General features: G+C 41.7%; 1 protein-coding gene across 1 annotated transcript in view; it reads right to left on the reverse strand.

The window, feature by feature from the left end:
- UNC13A (unc-13 homolog A) overlaps nt 1-20,908 on the reverse strand; it is a 338,122-nt gene that overhangs the window by 260,115 nt on the left and 57,099 nt on the right. The window contains exons 2-5 of the mRNA XM_073686302.1: nt 7,866-7,895; nt 2,829-2,928; nt 2,634-2,751; nt 883-1,006 (exon numbers count right to left, since the gene is read on the reverse strand). Coding sequence (XP_073542403.1) covers nt 883-1,006; nt 2,634-2,751; nt 2,829-2,928; nt 7,866-7,895 — 372 coding nt within the window. The remainder of the gene's footprint in view (nt 1-882; nt 1,007-2,633; nt 2,752-2,828; nt 2,929-7,865; nt 7,896-20,908) is intronic.

Below are 20,908 nucleotides of genomic sequence, written 5' to 3' on the forward strand. Positions count from 1 at the left end.
ACATACTCGCTCATCACTAATTATGACCACTTCCAAATATCAGTCAAATTTGGAACAAAACCTTCAGGCCTCTGCTGACAAGATGAATTTCACCTTTCAGCACAACAACCCTAAGCATAGCTCCAAATCAACAAAATAATGGCTTTACCAGAAGAAGATCAATGTTTTGGAATAGCTCAGCCAGAGCTCTGACCTGAATCCAATTGAAAATCTGTGGGTTGAACTGAAGATGACTGTACACAGGACATGCCCTCGCAATCTGACAGATTTGGAGCACTTTAAAAAACATATAGTTATCTGCACATATAGTGGTAATCTGCAGGTAACTAACATTTAAATTCCACTTTTTTGCTACACTGGAGCAGTGGCTACAAGGAGAAAATGAAGTATGTTCTCTCTGAAGGCGCTTGCTTCCAGTGATTGGGGAGGTGCAGGAAGAAGTTAGAGTCACCACTCACTATACAGGGAGAATGCTGTAATCACTTTCCGGCACTATGATTGATAGCCTGCTCTGCAGTGCTTGTGTGGACGGTAGGCTGTCAATCAGTATGCAGGGGAGTGATTACAGCAGGTTCACAGTATAGTGAGCGATGACTGTAACAGCCCCTTGCACCGCCCCAATAAATGGAAGCGAGCAGCTGCAGGGGCAATATAACATCACTTTCTCCCTGAGGCTGCTCTCCAGTAAAGCAGCTACGCATGTTTTAAACACTATTTACCTGCAGATAACCACTATATCTACTGTACAGTTAAATAGCATTTCTAATGGTGACAGGATCCCTTTAAAACAAGAACACCTATATTATTATTGGCTGATTCTAATGTATTACAAATTTATGTATATTACAAATTTTATGTTATTATCACAAGTTTATTTATTACCTAATGGAAGTTCAAATCGGGTGTCAAGCAGAATGCGGTGGAAGGTCGGGTCTTTGGTTCCACAGATTTCATTATCTGTCATTATAACTTGCGAATCAAGAGTCAGCCATTCCCCCGGGCCCTCCTGTAGGCAATTAGAAAATAACATTTAAGACAAGGTGTATGGAAGATTAAAAGAAGAGACTGATGTAACAAATCACATGTCTCAGACAACCAATGCCCTCTTTCTATTACCTCAAGACAACATAATGACGACACGCTGAGCATGCAATTCTTAGAGCATTCAAACATTATTTGTCCAAAAAAGAGACAGCTTTTAAGTAAACACTGATTGTAACTTATACATTGTGATTTAAAGATGTTCTGTCTGAAGAAATGCATTACTAGGAATATAACAACTTATTATTCAAGGTCAGAAAGGAAGCTTTAACTACTTCTGAACAGCCCATAGACTTTATAAGTCTGAGCGGTCCATACTTTACTCTGCACTGACATTCTAAAATGTCAATGCAGTGTAAGTAGCTTGCACAAGATTGTGCACATGTGGGGGTGGGGAGCCAGCTGTCACAGCCAGATTTCCTACAGAGAAGATAAACGTGGTTTATTACCATGTCTGTCTTCTTGATCTCTGTATACACAGTGCTAAACTTGTGTATACAGATTACGATACACTTAGTGCTTTTTCTTCAAAACTCAGCGCTGGGTGTAGGGAGAGAGCAGGAGCTGCAGGGTCCTAGGAGACTCAATCAGCTCTGCTGTAAAGACAACAGGTTAAATTTCCCCTGTATCTGTGGCTAATATACCAACCCCAGTTACAGGGAAATCAGCAATAAAAATAATGTATTCATATGTGAAAATACCCCTCAAAGATCGTTTTGGACCTCATGTTGGACAAAGTGTGAAGTAAATAAAAAAAAGCAAAAAAAAAGCATAAAAACAAAACAAAAAAATATATAAACAAAAAGGTAAAAAAAAAAAGAAATATAAAAATGACATAAAATTAAGCCCCATGTTTCACAAAGAAATAAGAGTTTAAAGGAGTTGTCCACTACTTTCACATTGATGCCCTATCCATAGGATAGGGCATCAATGTATGATCGGACAGAGTCCCGCACGCGGGACCCCTGCCGATCAGCTGTTATCGGTGCCGGCGGCCGAGTTGTAGTGGCCGGCGCTTGTTACTGCACATCCACCTTCTATTCAATTGAATGGGAGGCGGATGTGTAGTACCCCGCTGCGGCCAATACAGATGGACGGACAAGCACCGCAGGTAAGGACTTCCGACCTGCGGCTGCCACCGCCGGTCCCGATAACAACTGATCGGCGGGGGTGCCGCGTGGGAGACCCCGGCTGATCATACATTGATAGGATAGGGCATCAATGTGAAAGTAGTGGACAACTCCTTTAAATTTATTTGGACATCCGAACAAGAAAAAGTCTGAGAGTTTTTAAAAGAGCATGCACAATAAAAACCTAAAATGTGACTTGTCAGGAATGGCATAAAATGGCCTGATCCTGAACTGTTTAAGAATCTAGAAGTCAGATGAAGCCTTTAGCTTTTGGCTTGTTTTTTTTTCTGACTTGTTCCTATGTACTGAACTGAATTTACACCACCATAAAGCTAGATAGAACGCTAAGATTGGGGTACAGTACCACTATGGAAGGAGTGTTTGTGGAGCAATGATGACCATCTAAAACGTATCCAATCGATGATACGATTGACCTCTGCACAACGGACTTTTGTAACATACCTCATTAGATTGTCTAATGGTTCTTAGTGGGATCCATACTGTCCCCACCATGGTATCCCAAATCAATCCTTTATTCCAGACTTCTACTGTCAGGCCAAGGTCCAGCCGGTTAATCTCACTAAGGACAGATACAGCCTCAGATTATGACATGTACATTTTTTTATTATAGAATAATTTTCTGTATTTTATACTCACAACATGAAGTCTTGTTCCCAGCAGGGAAGGTTCCCTCTTACTGCAATTGTTGTGCTCTTCACATTTTGTACTTTTAGTGTTACATAGGCATTGAACTTTTCTGTCAAAACAAAACACGTATAAGTTTTAAATTAAAACTTTTAATTTAGTTTACACATTTTAGCATTGTTTTTTTCTAGTAGTACTTGGATAAAGCTGTGTTACAGTCCCCTGTAGAGGGGTATAGGTAAAAATCAGGAGGATCTCAATTCCTTTATTTTTAATATCAATGGAGTTTACAAAAGGTCATAATGTATGGCATTAAATGTGTATAACTATGTCCCACAATTAAAAACTATATTAGATTTCACATTTAGATTGTGTAAAATATAACAGTTTTTCAACTAAAATGAGTTAACATATTGCCGTTTGATACTTGTTATGACTCGCTCTGGTGTTCTTTTCAGGGTACGCTCACACTAGCGTAAAACATGGCATAGTGCTATCTCATGTTTTATCAGATAGCACTGGGACCAAAGTTGTACTATGGGGCAGAGCAGATCTACGATTTTTTCTCATGTTGATTCAGCATGAGAAAAAAACGCAGCATGCTGCGGGTGCATCCGATAATCGGACCATTCGCAACCATACAAGTCTGTGGGTGTGTGTAAAACACGGGAATGCACTCCTTGTGCAGTCCAACATCCGCAGACTCAGACAATGGAGAAGATAGAGAAATTAAGTTCTCCATCTTCTCTCACACCTGTGATACTATTCTCGCATGCGAGAGAATCGGATCACAGTAAGATGACACTCAGCTCATACTCTGACAGAGTTTAATCCGAGTAACAGCATAATAGGCCATATTCTCTCGCATGAGAAAATCTACGGCTGTGAGACAGAATGAGGGGTCGTTTTCAAAATTCCACCTTATTTAGTGGGAATGAGAGATTCCAGATGATGAGACCAGGGCAGCCATCAGTACTGCCCTTTACAGGTGTATGGGCTTGGTGAGCAAAAGCAAGGAGCCTCCCTCTTTTTGCTTCTGCTCATCGGGCCCCAGGGGCAGGATCCTACCTGCTCAGTAACAGAACGTGCGTCAGAGGACACACCTTCAGTTAAAATCTATTGCCATGTCAGATGCCGATGGCTTCCTCCACGGCAATAGTTAACAGCCACCAGCCAATCACAGGCAGCTGACATAGCGCTTCAAATGGATGAGGGAAAGGACGCCACTAGACCGCAGCCAGGTAAGGAAAAAGTTGTTTTTTTTACTTTTTTTGTACTGAAAGCTGCAACATGGGGCAGGATGGAGACACATTGGGGCATAATTAAGACACATTGGGGCAGAATGGAGACACATGGGGCAGAATAATGGAGACACATGGGGCAGAATGAAGACACATGAGGGCAGGAGGAAGACACATGGGGTAAGGATGAACACATATGGGGGCAGGATGAAGACACATGGGGCCAGGATAGGAGGACATATGGGGCCAAGATAGGAGGACATATGGGGCCCCGATGGGAGAACATATGGGGCCAGGAATGAGACCCAAGGGGCCAGTAATGAGACAAAAGGGGGCCAGAAATGAGACACAAGGGGGGCAGGATGGGGGACATTATTACTGTAGGGGCTAATTAAGGGATCTTATTACTGCTGTGATGTGTTTTATTATTGAGGATACTGTTTTCAGTGTGTGTGGGGGGCCCTGTTACTGTGCAGGGTGACACTGTCACTTTTTTTCTTCATCTGGTGTGGTGTAGAAGTTGGGGAAAAATTGGGGAATGTGCTCTGGAAGCGGTGCTCTGGATAACTGTTATTTTCTGCAGAGACTGCTGGCTGGAAGAAGTGATGGCGGTCTGCGCTTGATGAAGAATAAAAATGAAGATGAAGGACTTCAAATAGAGACAACATTGGTGAGTCAGTGTGTTACGTGTACACTTACACTATACACTATGTAGTAAATACAGAGATCCTGTTTATAATGTCACTGGTGATCCCTGTATTACCTGTACACCAACACTATATACAGCGCTCCTGTGTATAATGTCACTGGTGATCCCTGTATTACCTGTACAATGACACTATATACAGAGCTCCTGTGTATAATGTCACTGGTGATTCCTGTATTACCTGTACAATGACACTATATACAGAACTCCTGTGTATAATGTCACTGGTGATCACTGTACTACCTGTACACTGACACTATATACAGAACTCCTGTGTATAATGTCACTGGTGAGTCAGTGTGTTACCTGTACACTGACACTATACACTGTATTCTATGTACAGAGCTCCTGTGCATAATGGCACTTATAGTAATATTAGTATTGTGTTTTTTGAATAATGATCTTTATTGCAGTACTCGGTCACTATGTGGTGGTAATATGTGGTCTGGTCATGGTGTGGTGATATTTATCCCTATATGTGGTATTATTCAGTCACTATGTGGTGGTAATATGTGGTCTGGTCATGGTGTGGTTGTATTTGTTCCTTGTATGTGGAATTATTCGGTCACTATGTGGTGGTAATATGTGGTCTGGTGATGTTGTGACGGTATTTTTTCCTTGTATGTGGTATTATTCAGTCACTATGTGTTGGTAATATATGGTCTGGTGATGGTATGATGGTATTTGTTCCTTGTATGTGGTATTATTCAGTCACTATGTGGTGGTAATATATGGTCTGGTGATGGTGTGATGGTATTTGTTCCTTGTATGTGGTATTATGGGTTATTTTAAAAAATGTATGTGACACATTACCTTAAAGAAAAATAAATAAAAATATACCTAAAAAGAGTATTGGATATTTTAAGAAATGTTTAATAGGTTAGAGTATAGTAAGGCCCTGCCAAAAGAGTCTACCTTGTCATGGTGACAGGCTTAAAAATCTTTTGGCCAAAACAAAAGCTGATGGCTATGTATGTGATATGGTTTGATGGGAACTGTTAATGTATGATTGGTGAGGATGTAGTGCAGAATTTGAGTTTTTTCAAGAGGGGGCGGTAGGACTGTGGAAGGTTTAAGGGGTGGAAGCGGAGATGGGATGGAGCCTGGGCGGAGTCTCTAGGAGGCCCGAAAATTTTGCCAGTATGGGGCACTGAAATTCCTGGTGGCAGCCCTGGATGAGACAAACCTAATGGCCATATGTAAACCACCAGAAATGGACACAATGGGAGGATGTACTAAGAGCAAATCAAAAGAACATGGTGGGGCATAATAACATTTTTTAACAAAAGTATTTAGACATAGGAGTATTTCATTAGAGGGAATCTGTAACCAGGTTTTTGCTATATAATCTGACAACAGCATGATATGGGGAAGAGACCCTAATTACAGTGATGTATCACTTACTGGGCTGCTTGCTGTAGTTTAAATAAAATCACCATTTTATCTGCTGCAAATCTAGCAGTTCTGTGAATGCTGAGCTCTGTATAACCCTGCCGACACCACTAACTGGCACCTTTCTGTGTACACTGTGCATAGGCAGAATTTCAAGGACTACATGGAAGCAAGTTTACATATAAAAAAATTCTTTATTAAATTCAGTATAAAAATATTTAAATATATATGTAACAAATTCATAAAGGGTAAACTCACAAAATATCAGTGAACAGAAATCCCAGTGTTAGGGCTATGGGTGCCACCCAGCATACATAAGACTAATGGGAAAAAGTATGTTCAATGTAGTAATATGAAATAATATTGTGATATATTGCCCAAATGGGTCATGGTCACATGAATAAACACTGTGCATGTAAATATGAACCTTTACGTCAATGATATGACTAGGTGGTAGAAACCACAATGTAACTGATGGAAGTATCACATAATATCATCACCAACTACATTTCAAGCTTAGATATCCACTGGATAAAGCGTGTGCAAGTAATATTAGATGTATACAAAACTAATCCACAGAGAACTGAGTATCAACACTCAGAGTTCATGCTATGTAACATCACATATATACAGTTTGTTCTACAAAGAACCGGATAAGTGTCCATTATATCAGATATAAATTACCCATGGTCTCAGGCACTGGAGACACTCAAGCCCAGACTCCCCAAGCGCGTGTCTGGGGAGTCTGGGCTTGAGAGTCATCAGTGTCTGAGACATGTAGTTGGTGTAAGTAAACAAAAAATATAGCCAAAGTGCTCCTTTAAAGGAGTTGTCCATTACCAGACTACCTCAGCTTAGTCAATTCAGGACCCCAGTTAAAATAAAAACAGTGTATATTCACCTCCTGCAGCAGTGCCTTCTGCTTTTGATGGAATGTTAATGAAATGCAGCCAAGAAGTGGCTGCTCTTTGGCTACAGCGGGCATGTGACACAATAAATTATGTCGCCATCAGGAATATTGCTAGCACGGTGCTGCTGCAGGAGGTGAGCATCCACTGTTTTTATTTTAACTTTGATCCTGGATTGATTAAGCTGGGGTTATCCAGTAATGGACAACCCATTTAATTATTACAAATAAAAAAATGTTTATGATTTATATTTACTGTTGTTACATACTGCATTATTTCTGTAATGTGTGAACATATGCTTAGGTAAATTTATACTGCAAACATTTAACGATAGCACTATGTCACCATTCAAACATTTTTTTTATTGCAGCGCTGGAGTGCTGCCACTAATATAAGTTTCCTGCCTCTAGTCTTATACTTACCAGCCTCCATCTTCATCTGTTATTGGCGCCACTCTGGTTGGTCTTCTGCAGGTTGTGACTTGCCGGATTGCTCCAGTGTTTGCTGGGTGAGCCGGTGGTTGCTACTCAATGTAAGTCTATGATAGCCAGAACGAGACTCTCATAGATTTACATTGAGAGCTTATGAATGTTACCTCTTCTGGTCAGTAATGAGCTGCAGTCACCATATGGTGGAGTGGGACCAGAGAGGGAACAACAGAAGACAGCAACTAATGAGTATAATAATAGGGGCAGGGAACTTAGATTAGTAGCACCACTCCAGGGCTGAAAGAAAAAAATGTACTGGAGTGGTGCTTTAAAATGGTATACAGATTACACAAAACATTCACAATATTGCTTACCTTGCGGCCCATCAAACTTAGCCTTCTTCACTATAAAAACAGAAAATGAAAATCAGATATGATAGCTATAAAATATGACAAAAAGATAATAATATTACAAAGATAGGATAACAATTTAAAGGGAACCTATCACGATTCATGCAGTATGAATCAGAGACCAAGGTTCGGGCAGCTTGAATCAAGCAACAAGTCCCCTCTAAGCCAGTGTTTCCCAACTCCAGTCCTCAAGAGCCACCAACAGATCATGATTTCTGGAGTTCCTTAGTATTGCACAGGTGATGGAATTATCAGCTGAGCAATAAAAAGGAAATCTTGAAAATATGATCTTTTGGTGGCTCTTGAGAATTGGAGTGGCAGAACACTTCTCTAAACTGTTCCCATATAAGATTAGTTACAGATTATACCCAGCATCTTTCCAGAAGAACACCTGAAAGAGACTCCCATTACCTCACATAGAATTGCTGCATATTACATTCATAATCTTCGGAATGCTGTTCATTTAAAAAACAAGAGTGCCCTTTGTCTGAGGACATTTTTACATGGCGCAATAAACAGGTCAGTCTAGAATTACATTTGCAGCTTTGCACAGTGACAGGCAACCACGGTTTCAGACTGGGGAGACAGACAGCACAGAAGTCCTACTTGGTCCATAGGCAACAAAGCTCCAAGTTTGGCTGTGTAGTCTTCTCTGCCGTGCCTTTCCAGCAGCAACAATGCAGACAGCCTTCTTCGCCATCTATGCTGTTTTCTACATGTCCTGGCAGCTGCTGCTACTTATCGCTGCGCTAGTTTCTCCCTCGGGTGGCGGCCTAGCTTTAAGCCACTGAATCAGTCCTATATAAGTGAGCATAACGCCATATCATTTCTTTAACATCAGCAGGGTGCACTGCAACATAGTGTGACCTGCATAACATACACCAATCAATCCAACCAATGGTAAAAAATGTATTTAATATGTAATCTCATGTAATTATTACTGGAGAGCATGAGGTTTGATAAACCTAAGTATAGCTCAAAGCAAGTCTCTGCTAAGTCCAGGTCTCCTTTCTGGACCTTTTTCACTAGATATCTAAAACTGGGGCTACAGGGCGAGTATTGCCATGACACAAGTCGAGCGGCTAAAGATTGCTCTGTGTCACTGCTACATTGCAGCACAATACAAGTGAATACAAGTCACATTGCGACCACCAAGGTATTGCAACTTGCAAACAACCCAACCGGGTATGATTTTTGTGACTTGCTTGTTGCAGCCGCATACTCTCAGAGTCGCAAAGCAAAACCATTCACTTGTGTTGTGCTGTGACCTAGCAATTTTGGACCATGTAACTTGTGTCACAGTCAAAGTCGCCGTGTAGCTGTAATAGTGGTAGACTGTTCTACTGCTTTCCTACCCCTGAAGACAACAATCGTGTTTGTTGTACAGTGTCATGTGATTTTATATGTAATGTGAATAGTGATGTGCGTCTTTTATATTGTGTGATGATAATGTACAGTGTATAAGTAATGTAAAGTGTTTATGTACAATGTGAGTAGTGTATAGTGCAGAGTAAGCACAGGATTAGACTTGGGATAGTATAAATACTGTTCATATAGTTAATGGATTGAACTAGCACAGTGGGTGGGGACCAGTGTTAGTAAAAAGTGGGCACTTCCTGATAGTGACAGAGTTAGGGAAGTGCAATGACAATGTCAAGTTCAAGTACAGTGGGCTGCTAGGGCCAGTATGTACCAATCGTTCAAGGCAGTGGGAGGCCGCACTGATTTCCCTTGCGGACATGCCTGCAAAGTCTGGAGCCTAGGGCTCGATCCAGGTATTAGGGAGAGTGCCTGGTCTTCTGACATACAGAGATTGGTGGACGTGGAACCGTGTGAAGTGCAGTTGACTGGTTCCAGGTGCACTAATGAAGTGGACAGGAAATTCCTGAGGCTGACAGAGTCAGTGAGCTTAGGGATAGTCCAGGATGACCGAGTGGTAGGGCTGAGGATGTGTTGTGCTAAAGAAGTAAGAAACATGAAGTGTTGCGCCCTATCCTACGTTACAACCTGATGAAGTTGAACTGACCAGTAAACGTTTGCTTGTTGCAATGAATTTGGTGTCCCCTGAATTGTGTGTGGCAGCTCCTAGGGATGGAGGCCTGGAGACAGCGGAGGCCTGCGGCCTACAAGTGAGTGTGATGCATCCCACACCTGGCAGGACACTGGGACTGGGACACTGTTTTCCTGCAAAGTGCCAGAGCGTAACTGAATAGCAGCTCGGTCATGACTACAGCTCTTGACAACTTTACATAGCCCCAGACTAAAGCTCACTCTTTATATGCAGCAAATATGAAATGTAAAGGTGCCGACAAATATATTTAGCCACCTGAGTCTCAGCACACTAGAGACTTAAGTGTCCATATACAGTATATTAACTCCAGATTATGTTTCCATGGATTGTGGTTGGCAAAAGTCAGCGCACATGGCCGCTATGGGACCCCAGTGCCAAGTCATCACATCTGCTCGTGAGCACAATTTCAATGGTATCTGAATCCTTGTTCAACAGAATGACATAACAGGGAGCCATCAGCTACAGTGCACTGTGAAAGTATTTGGCCCCCTTGCACTTTTCTACCTTTTGCCACATTTCTGGCTTCAAACATAAAGATATAAAAGTCTAATTTTTTGGGGAAGAATCAACAACAAGTGGGACACAATCGTGAAGTGGAATGAAATTTATTGGATATTTTAAACTTTTTTAACAAATTAAAAACTGAAAAGTGGGGCGTGCAATATTATTCGGCCCCTTTACTTTCAGTGCAGCAAACTCACTCCAGAAGTTCAGTGAGGATCTCTGAATGATCCAATGTTGTCCTAAATGACTGGTAATGATAAATAGAATCCACCTGTGTGTAATGAAGTCTCCGTATAAATGCACCTGCTCTGTGATAGTCTCAGGGTTCTGTTTCAAGTGCAGAGAGCATCATGAAGACCAAGGAACACACAAGGCAGGTCCGAGAGACTGTTGTAGCGAAGTTTAAATTGGATACAAAAAGATTTCCCAAGTTTTAAACATCTCAAGGAGCACTGTGCAAGCGATCATATTGAAATGGAAGGAGTACCAGACCATTGCAAATCTACCAAGACCAGGCCGTCCCTCTAAACTTTCATCTCGAACAAGGAGAAGACTGATCAGAGATGCAGCCAAAAGGCCCATGATCACTCTGGATGAACTGCAGAGATCTACAGTTGAGGTGGGAAAGTCTGTCCATAGGACAACAATCAGTCATACACTACCCAAATCTGGCCTTTATGGAAGAGTGGCAAGAAGAAAGCCATTTCTCAAAGATATCCATAAAAAGTCTCGTTTGAAGTTTGCCACAGGCCACCTGGGAGACACACCAAACATGTGGAATAAGGTGCTCTGGTCAGATGAAACCAAAATCGAACTTTTTGGCCGCAAGGTAAAATGATATGTCTGGCGTAAAAGCAACACAGCTCATCACCCTCTAAACACCATCCCCACTGTCAAACATGGTGGTGGCAGCATCATGGTTTGGGCCTGCTTTTCTTCAGCAGGGACAGGGAAGATGGTTAAAATTGATGGGAAGATGGACGGAGCCAAATACAGAACCATTCTGGAAGAAAACCTGGTTGGAGTCTGCAAAAGACCTGAGACTGGGATGGAGATTTATTTTCCAAAAAGACAATGATTCCAAACATAAAGCAAAATCTACAATGGAATGGTTTAAAAATAAACGTATCCAGGTGTTAGAATGGCCAAGTCAAAGTCTAGACCTGAATCCAATCGAGAATCTGTGGAAAGAGCTGAAAACTGCTGTTCATAAACGTCCTCCATCCAACCTCAATGAGCTCAAGCTGTTTTGCAAGGAAGAATGGGCAAGAATTTCAGCCTCTCGATGTGCAAAACTGATAGAGACATACCCCAAGCGACTTGCAGCTGTAATCGCAGCAAAAGGTGGCGCTACAAAGTACTAACTCAAGGGGGCCGAATAATAGTGCATGCCCCACTTTTCAGTTTTTAATTTGTTAAAAAAGTTTAAAATATCCAATAAATTTCGTTCCACTTCATGATTGTGTCCCACTTGTTGATTTTTCCCCCCAAAATTAGAATTTTATAACTTTATGTTTGAAGCCAGAAATGTGGCAAAAGGTAGAAAAGTTCAAGGGGGCCAAATACTTTCACAATGCACTGTATGTTACTACTGTAAGGGTGCCAATGGGGAGGGGAGAATAAGGCTATGTGCGCACATTCAGGAATTGCTTGCAGAAATTTATGCAGCGTTTCTGTACCTCTTGGCAGCAAAAACGCTGCGGAAAATCCACAGCATTTTCATATGTTTTTGATGCGTTTTTTTGTGCATGGACATGCTGTGTTTTTTTCCGCACATGAAATCCTGTCAGGAAAATTCCTGATCATGTACACTGAACTTGCAAAATATCATAGAAAGTCATGGGATAAGGCATGCAATGCGTTTTTGGTGCAATTCTGCGTGGAAAAAACGCACAAAAAATGCACCAAAAATGCAGTGTGCACATAGCCTTACTTCTGCATTTGGGCACAAAGGGGAATTTTCTATTGCACGATGATTACAAAAGGAGGCATAAGCATTGGTACAGCATGAAGGCCACAGAGGGGAACTTTTCTACAGGGAGGAGAAAGACACAAAGGGGGACATCAGATTCATAACTGTAATATATTTTATTTTGGGGGATAATGTTACTATGAGGGGAACAAAAGGTTGGTACTGCTACTGTGTAGGGCACCAGAGCGGCACTATAAAACTTTTCTTCTTCATCTGGCACAGTGTATAAGTGGAGGAAAGACTGGGCAGAGAGAGCCAGAAGTGATCAGCGAGAGATGTTTGTGTGTTTCATCCTGTTCATTCTGCAGAGACGAGTTATGGCTGGAAGAAGTCACAGCATTCTGCTCCGGATGAAGAAGAAAATGAATTACTTCAATTGGAGTCGTCACGGATGATTACTGGATTTACTTGTACATTTACACTATACAATATATAGTATCTATATGTGGCTGCATCCTTCTAACCTACTGTCTCCTTCCCCTTTATCATGTAGACTGTAAGCCCACAAGGGCAGGGCCCTCTCCTTTCTGTACCAGTCTGTCATTGTTAGTTTGTTCACTGTAATTTATATTTGTAATTTGTATGTAACCCTCTCATGTACAGCACCATGGAATCAATGGTGCTCCAAAAATAAATAATAATAATAATATGTACAAAGCTCCTCTATGTGACTGCCACTGGTGAAAAAAATATCATTAGTAGAATAGTTTTTGTTATTGATCAGTATAGTAGTATTATTCAGCCACCACTGTATGTGATGGCAGTATTTGCTCCTTGTAAGTGGTTTTAATTTGTCACCATGTGTTGGTAATTTGTGGCCTGGTTATTTTTCTCTTGTATGTGGTATTATTGGCATACAGTATTAGTCTTGTTGTAGTGGACTATAACATTATAACATATATTTATTATTTGGTAACACTATGACTGTATTATTTAGAAGTAACACTTTTCTGTGAGATTTATATGTTTTAGATGTATTTTTACAGGGGTGAACATGTATGTCTTTATAGGCTCTGGCAGCACAACTGGGTTCCATGCATCTGAGCAACATGTTGGTGATCGGAGGGTAAAGGGGGGGAGTGGCCAAGCCCAAATATTGCCCCATGGCCCATAAGACTCTGGGCATGAGAATGACTGAGAGCCTTCTACTTGACAGTTACAAAAGTGGTACAAAAAATTTACCAAGTCCAGGAATAGCTAAGTACTGGCTGGAAATGTTAATGTAATGTCATCAGGTAAGGCAGGGAAGAGCCCACATAGGGAAGAGGTTTGGTGCCCATCAAGAAGAGTACAGACTTATCACAAGATATTGTAATAGATACTGAATGCTTAGTGCATGTGCAACAATTAGGCTGGGATCTAGATGCCAAGATCCCAATTTGTTATTGCTGTTTTTCTACTTTTCTATAGAAATTTGCTTCTTTTTAGTGGTAGTGGTATTTGGGTATTATTCTCTCTATTGTTTGCGCATTTTTTTAAGTTGTCTTTTTTTTATTATTTTTCCCTGACAACTTTGCTTATCCAGATGTTTTAGACAAATCTCGCATTTTTTTTAGCACATCTCTCTCCATTCCCTTGCCTGAAGTAAGGTTCCCAGAAAAGTTATTAATTTGGCACATTTTTAAACAAATGTGCAACTTTTTCAAAAACTTGCATCTTTAGGTACTGAAAAATCAGAAACATTTCTTAAAGATAAGACTAAAGAGCACTTTTGATTTTGCACCAAATTCATGAACCATATACACCATTTTGCAGAATTTTTTAGTGAATACAAGACAAAAAAAAAAGAAAAGTGACTATTTGAAATCGCAAATGATGAATTGGCCCCAAGTTTGTCCCATTGTTGAAAAGCGAGGTAAACTAAAGGCTGTTAAGGTGATGAACTAGAGGCCAAGAATTCTGACAGTAGCTTTCAGTGGAAGGGTTCCCTGCTGGAGAGCTTGTTTTTCATTGCGTTTTATATTCCTGCTACTTCCTGGTATTTGACTTTGCCAAAACCTTATCGATACACTAATGCTTCTGCAGGGGAAATGCACTAAAAAGGCATATGCGCTTTTTACTTGCAGATTTTTCACATCCACTGCACAGTTTTCTAAAAATCCCCATCTCTACATGTCTGACAGACATTCCATTCCAGTGTCAGTTGAATTCCAACCAAAGTCCACCTCATTCTACTTAATGTGCTTCTGATTAGGTGATCACCTGAACCAAATCTTATGTAACGAGGGAAAGTATGAAAAACACTGCTGTGGTCTTCACAATCCTCTTGCAATAGGACAGGCTGGATGGCAAAACAAGTGCTAGGAATAGCCCAAAAGGAATTTGAATGAAAAAATAACTTTTAACCATGCCAAAGGAGTTGAAAAGAAAAGACTTGAGTGAGGAAAAGAAGGGCTCAATTCTGGCTTTACTAGCAGAGGGATACAGTGAGTGTCATGTTGCCTCCATCCTTAGAATTTCGAAGACGTCAGTCCATTACAACAAGATCAAGCAGCAGACATTGGGGTCAACAAAGCTATGGACCGGCAGAGGGCGAAAGCGGCTCTCTACTGACCGGGATGACCGTCATCTTATTCGAATGTCACTCAGCAACCGTAGGATGACATCAAGTGACCTACAAAAGGAATGGCAAATGGCAGCTGGGGTGAAGTGAACGGTAAGAACAGTTCGTAACAGGCTCCTAGAGGCAGGCCTCAAGTCATGTAAAGCTAGAAAAAAGCCTTTCATCAATGAGAAGCAAAGGACAGCCAGGCTGAAGTTTGCCAAAGACCATAAGGATTAGACCATAGAGGACTGGAGTATGGTAATCTTCTCTGATGAGTCTAATTTTCAGCTTTGCCCAACATCTGGTCATCTAATGGTTAGACGGAGACCTGGAGAGACATACAAGCCAAAGTGTCTTGCACCCACTGTGAAATTTGGTGGAGGATCGGTGATGATCTGGGGATGCTTCAGCAAGGCTGGAATTGGGCAGGTTAATCTTTGCGAATGACGTATGAATCAAGCCGGTTATCCTTGAAAAACACTTGTTTCCTTCTGCTCAGGCAATGTTCCCCAACTCTGAGGACTGTTTTTTTCCAGCAGGACAATGCCACACAGCTAGGTCAATCAATGTGTGGATGAAGGAGCACCACATCAAGACCCTGTCATGGCCAGCCCAATCTCCAGACCTGAAACCCATTGAAAACCTCTGGAATGTAATCAAGAGGAAGATGGATAGTCACAAGCCATCAAACAAAGAAGAACTGCTTAAATTTTTGTGCCAGGAGTGGCATAAGGTCACCCAAAAGCAGTGTGAAAGACTGGTGGAAAGCATGCCAAGACTCTTTAAAGCTGTGATTATAAATCATGGTTATTCCACCAAATATTGATTTCTGAACTCTTCCTGAGTTAAAACATGAGTATTGTTGTTTCTAAATGAATAAGAACTTGTTTTCTTTGCATTATTTGAGGTCTGAAAGCACGGTTTCTTTTTTATTATTTTGACGATTTCTCATTTGCTGCAAATAAATACACAATTTTTAGCTTTGAATTTCGGAGACATGTTGTCAGTAGTTTATAGAATAAAACAACAATGTACATTTTACTCAAATATACCTATAAAGAGAAAATTTTGCAGTGGTCTTTTAATTTTTCCTAGAGCTGTATATACAGTGGTGGCCAAAAGTATTGGCACCCCTGCAATTCTGTCAGATAATACTCAGTTTCTTCCTGAAAATGATTGCAATCACAAATTCTTTGGTATTATTATCTTCATTTAATTTGTCTTCAATGAAAAAACACAGAAAGAATTGTCCTAAAGCCAAATTGGATACAATTCCACACCAAACCTAACAAAGGGGGTGGACAAAAGTATTGGCACTGTTTGAAAAATCATGTGATGCTTTTCTAATTCGTGTAATTAACAGCACCTGTAACTTACCTGTGGCACCTAACAGGTGTTGGCAATAACTAAATCACACTTGCAGTCAGTTAACATGGATTAAAGTTGACTCAACCTCTGTCCTGTGTCCTTGTGTGTACCACATTGAGCATGGAGAAAAGAAAGAAGACCAAAGAACTGTCTGAGGACTTGAGAAACCAAATTGTGAGGAAGCATGAGCAATCTCAAGGCTACAAGTCCATCTCCAAAGACCTGAATGTTCCTGTGTCTTCCGTGTGCAGTGTCATCAAGAAGTTTAAAGCCCATGGCGCTGTGGCTAACCTCCCTAGATGTGGACGGGAAAGAAAAATTGACGAGAGATTTCAACGCAAGATTGTGCGGATGGTGGATAAAGAACCTCGACTAACATCCAAACAAGTTCAAGCTGCCCTGCAGTCCGAAGGTACAACAGTGTCAACCTGTACTATCCGTCGGCGTCTGAATGAATAGGGACTGTATGGTAGGATACCCAGGAAGACCCCACTTCTTACCCTGAGACATAAAAAAGCCTAAAACATTTTGGAAGAATGTTCTCTGGTCAGATGAGACAAAAGTAGAGCTTTTTGGGAAAAATCATCAACATAGAGTGTACAGGAAAAAAAAAGAGGCATTCAAAGAAAAGAACACGGTCCCTACAGTCAAACATGGCGGAGGTTCCCTGATGTTTTGGGGTTGCTTTGCTGCCTCTGGCACTGGACTGCTTGACCGTGTGCATGGCATTATGAAGTCTGAAGACTACCAACAAATTTTGCAGCATAATGTTGGGCCCAGTGTGAGAAAGCTGGGTCTCCCTCAGAGGTCATGGGTCTTCCAGCAGGACAATGACCCAAAACACACTTCCAAAAGCACTATAAAATGGTTTGAGAGAAAGCACTGGAGACTTCTAAGGTGGCCAGCAATGAGTTCAGACCTGAATCCCATAGAACACCTGTGGAGAGATCTCAAAATGGCAGTTTGGAGAAGGCACCCTTCAAATATCAGGGACCTGGAGCAGTTTGCCAAAGAAGAATGGTCTACAATTCCAGCAGAGCGTTGTAGGAAACTCATTGATGGTTACCGGAAGCGGTTGTTCGCAGTTATTTTGGCTAAAGGTTGTGCAACCAAGTATTAGGCTGAGGGTGCCAATACTTTTGTCTGGCCCATTTTTGGAGTTTTGTGTGTAATGATCAATGATTTGATTTTTGCTTCATTCTCTTTTGTGTTTTTTCCTTGCAAGCAAATTAAATGAAGATAATAATACCAAACAATTTGTGATTGCAATCATTTTCAGGAAGAAACTGAGTATTATCTGACAGAATTGCATGGGTGTCAATACTTTTAGCCACCACTGTAAATCCCATCCAATTATCAGTAATTGTAAAATGCTACGTTTTTGCCCAGCAAATTTAATGCAGCATAAAAAAATTCACCAAAAACTCATCATGAGAACTTAACCTAAGGGTATGTGCACACGATGCAGAAATGAAGCAGAACATTTCTGCATCATTTCTGCATCTCCCTGGCAGAAAAAACGCATGCAGATTGTGCATGCGTTTTTCCTGCAGAATACATGCGGATCCACATGCAGATTCACATGCGTTTCCGCATGCAGATTGACAAGCGCTTTTCAGGCGATGTTAGCATCACCTGGAAAGTGCTTGACAACTAGGTCACACTATATAAATCCATGCAAACAGCATGGATTTATACAGTGTGAACCGAGAGAGTGTATATACTTACCTCCGATGGCCCGCGCTGTCCTGCTCAATCTGTTCTCCCTCGCCGGCAACTTTGAATTGAAAGACCTGCCGACGTCAGCGTCACGTGACCCGTCACATGACTCTGACGTCACCGCAGGTCCTACAACTCACTGCAAGTGCCGGAAACCAAGCGGGAGCGCTGTGCGGGCCGACAGATGGTAAGAATACATTTATTTTTTATTTTATTCTTCTTTTACAGCTTTTTTAATGGTACCTGGGTGTGGATGAGACTCTCCTCTCCTCCACACCCGGGTACCATCCGCACATTAGAACGCACCAATTACGCAAGTACAAATGCTGTCTTGCGGAATTGGCGCGTTCTAATGCAAGTCAATGGCGGCGAAATCGCCGCGTTTCCGCAAAATTAATTGACATGCTGCGGATTTTTGACTGCAGCGTTAACGCTGCGGAAAAATCCGCATCATGGGCACAGCACATGCGGATTTCCATTGGGGAACATTGCTTCCCTTCTACCATGCGTTTTTCATGCGTTTCCGCGGCGTTTACGCAACTGCAAAAACGCCGCGGAAACGCATGAAATACGCATCGTGTGAACACAGCCTAAGAGAGCAAATTCTGAGTGAAAGATCAAGAGATTGTCGACAGATAAACAGCGAAGTTAGAGACTTTGGTTTACAGCTGTATGAGAGAAGCAGAGAACTAAGATAGAAGATTACACAAAATTATGTTTTTTAGTTTTTTTGCAATGTGTATTGCAATCAATAAGCTGATTGTGACTCTTAAAATAACAATAATAACATTTGGACTTAACTATGCCCAATCCTTTGTATAACACAGACATAAAATAAGCCACGATTTTTCACTACATATTATCTAGCACCTAGAGAAAAATGTGCAGTGTTAACATGTAACATATGATAAAAAATAACTGTACTAATATACACTGCTCAAAAAAATAAAGGGAACACTTAAACAACACAATGTAACTCCAAGTCAATAACACTTCTGTGAAATCTACCTGTCCAGTTATGAAGCAACACTGATTGTGAATCAATTTCTCCTGCTGTTGTGCAAATGGAACAGACAACTGGTAGAAATGATAGGCAATTAGCAAGATACCCCCTATAAAGGAGTGGTTCTGCAGGTGGTGACCACAGACCATTTCTCTGTTCTCATCCTTTTTGGCTGTTGTTTTGGTCACTTTTTCATTTTGCCATTGCTCTCACCCCTGGAGGTACAGTAGCATGAGGCGGTGTCTACAGTACAACCCACAGAAGTTGCTCAGGTAGAGCAGTTCATCCAGGATGGCACATCAGTGCGAGCTGTGGCAAGAAGGGTAGCTGCATCTGTCAGCACAGTGCCCAGAGCATGGAGCAGATACCAGGAGATGTGGAGGGAGCCATAGGAGGGCAACAACCCAGCAGCAGGACCGTTACCTCCTCCTTTGTTCAAGGAGGAACAGGAGGAGCAATGCCAGAGCCCTGCAAAATGACCTCCGGCAGGCCACAAATGTCCATGTGTCTGCACAAACGGTTAGAAACCGACTCCATGAGGGTGGTATGAGGGCCTTACGTCTACAGATGGGGGTTGTGCTCACAGCCCAAAACCGTGCAGGATGCTTGGCATTTGCCACAGATCACCAGGATTGGCAAAGTCACCACTGGCGCACTGTGCTCTTCACAGATGAAAGCAGGTTCACACTGAGCACATGTGACAGACGTGACAGAGTCTGGAGACGCCGTGGAGAGCGATCTGCTGCTTGCAACATCCTTCAGCATGACCGGTTTGGCAGTGGGTCAGTAATGGTGTGGGGTGGCATTTCTTTGGAGGGCCGCACAGCCCTCCATGTGCTCGCCAGAGGTAGCCTGACTGCCATTAGGTACCGAGATGAGATCCTCAGACTCCTTGTGAGACCATCTGCTGGTGCGGTTGGCCCTGGGTTCCTCCTAAAGCAGGACAATACCAGACCTCATGTGGCTGGAGTGTGTCAGCAGTTCCTGGAAGATGAAGGCATTGAAGCTATGGACTGGCCCGCCCGTTCCCCAGACCTGAATCCGATTGAGCACATCTGGGACATCATGTCTGGCTCCAACCACCAATGTCATGTTGCACCACAGACTGTCCAGAAGTTGGCGGATGCTTTAGTCCAGGTCTGGGAGGAGATTCCACAGGAGACCATCCGCAACCTCATCAGGAGCATGCCCAGGCGTTGTAGGGAGGTCATACAGGCACGTGGAGGCCACACACAATACTGAGCCTCATTTTGACTTGTTTTAAGAACATTACATCAAAGTTGGATCAGCCTGTAGTGTGTTTTTCCACTTTAATTTTGGGGGTGACTCCAAATCCAGGCCTCCATTGGTTAATAAATTTGATTTCCATTGATGATTTTTGTGTGATTTTGTTGTCAGCACATTCAACTTTGTACAGAACAGAGTATTCAATGAGAATATTTCATTCATTCAGATCTAGGATGTGTTACCTGAGTGTTCCCTTTATTTTTTTGAGCAGTGTATATTAAAAATACTCATGAATTCATACAAAAATAGAAATAGAAGGTACACGGAAAAGCCAAGCAGAATATTAAATATCTATAAAGTGCATAATGCAAAAAGTACCATGTGTAGGGTCAAAAACAACGGTGTTGGCAATGTGCAATGAAAGAATCAAACATGCTCACAACTATGCATGAGAGAAGGATGCTCTGAAAGCCTATTTCACCCAAGAGAAACAGAATTGAATGAGCACAAACACTGGCTTAACCACCGAAACACCAGACGTGTCGTTTAGGAAACGAAGCTGAAAAATGCTCTAAATGAATTTGGCGCATCTTACTAC

The sequence above is a fragment of the Phyllobates terribilis genome, unplaced genomic scaffold (genome assembly GCF_046119375.1).
Source record: "Phyllobates terribilis strain yellow unplaced genomic scaffold, ASM4611937v1 Scaffold_1__5_contigs__length_1240528914, whole genome shotgun sequence".
Lineage (NCBI taxonomy): Eukaryota > Metazoa > Chordata > Amphibia > Anura > Dendrobatidae > Phyllobates > Phyllobates terribilis.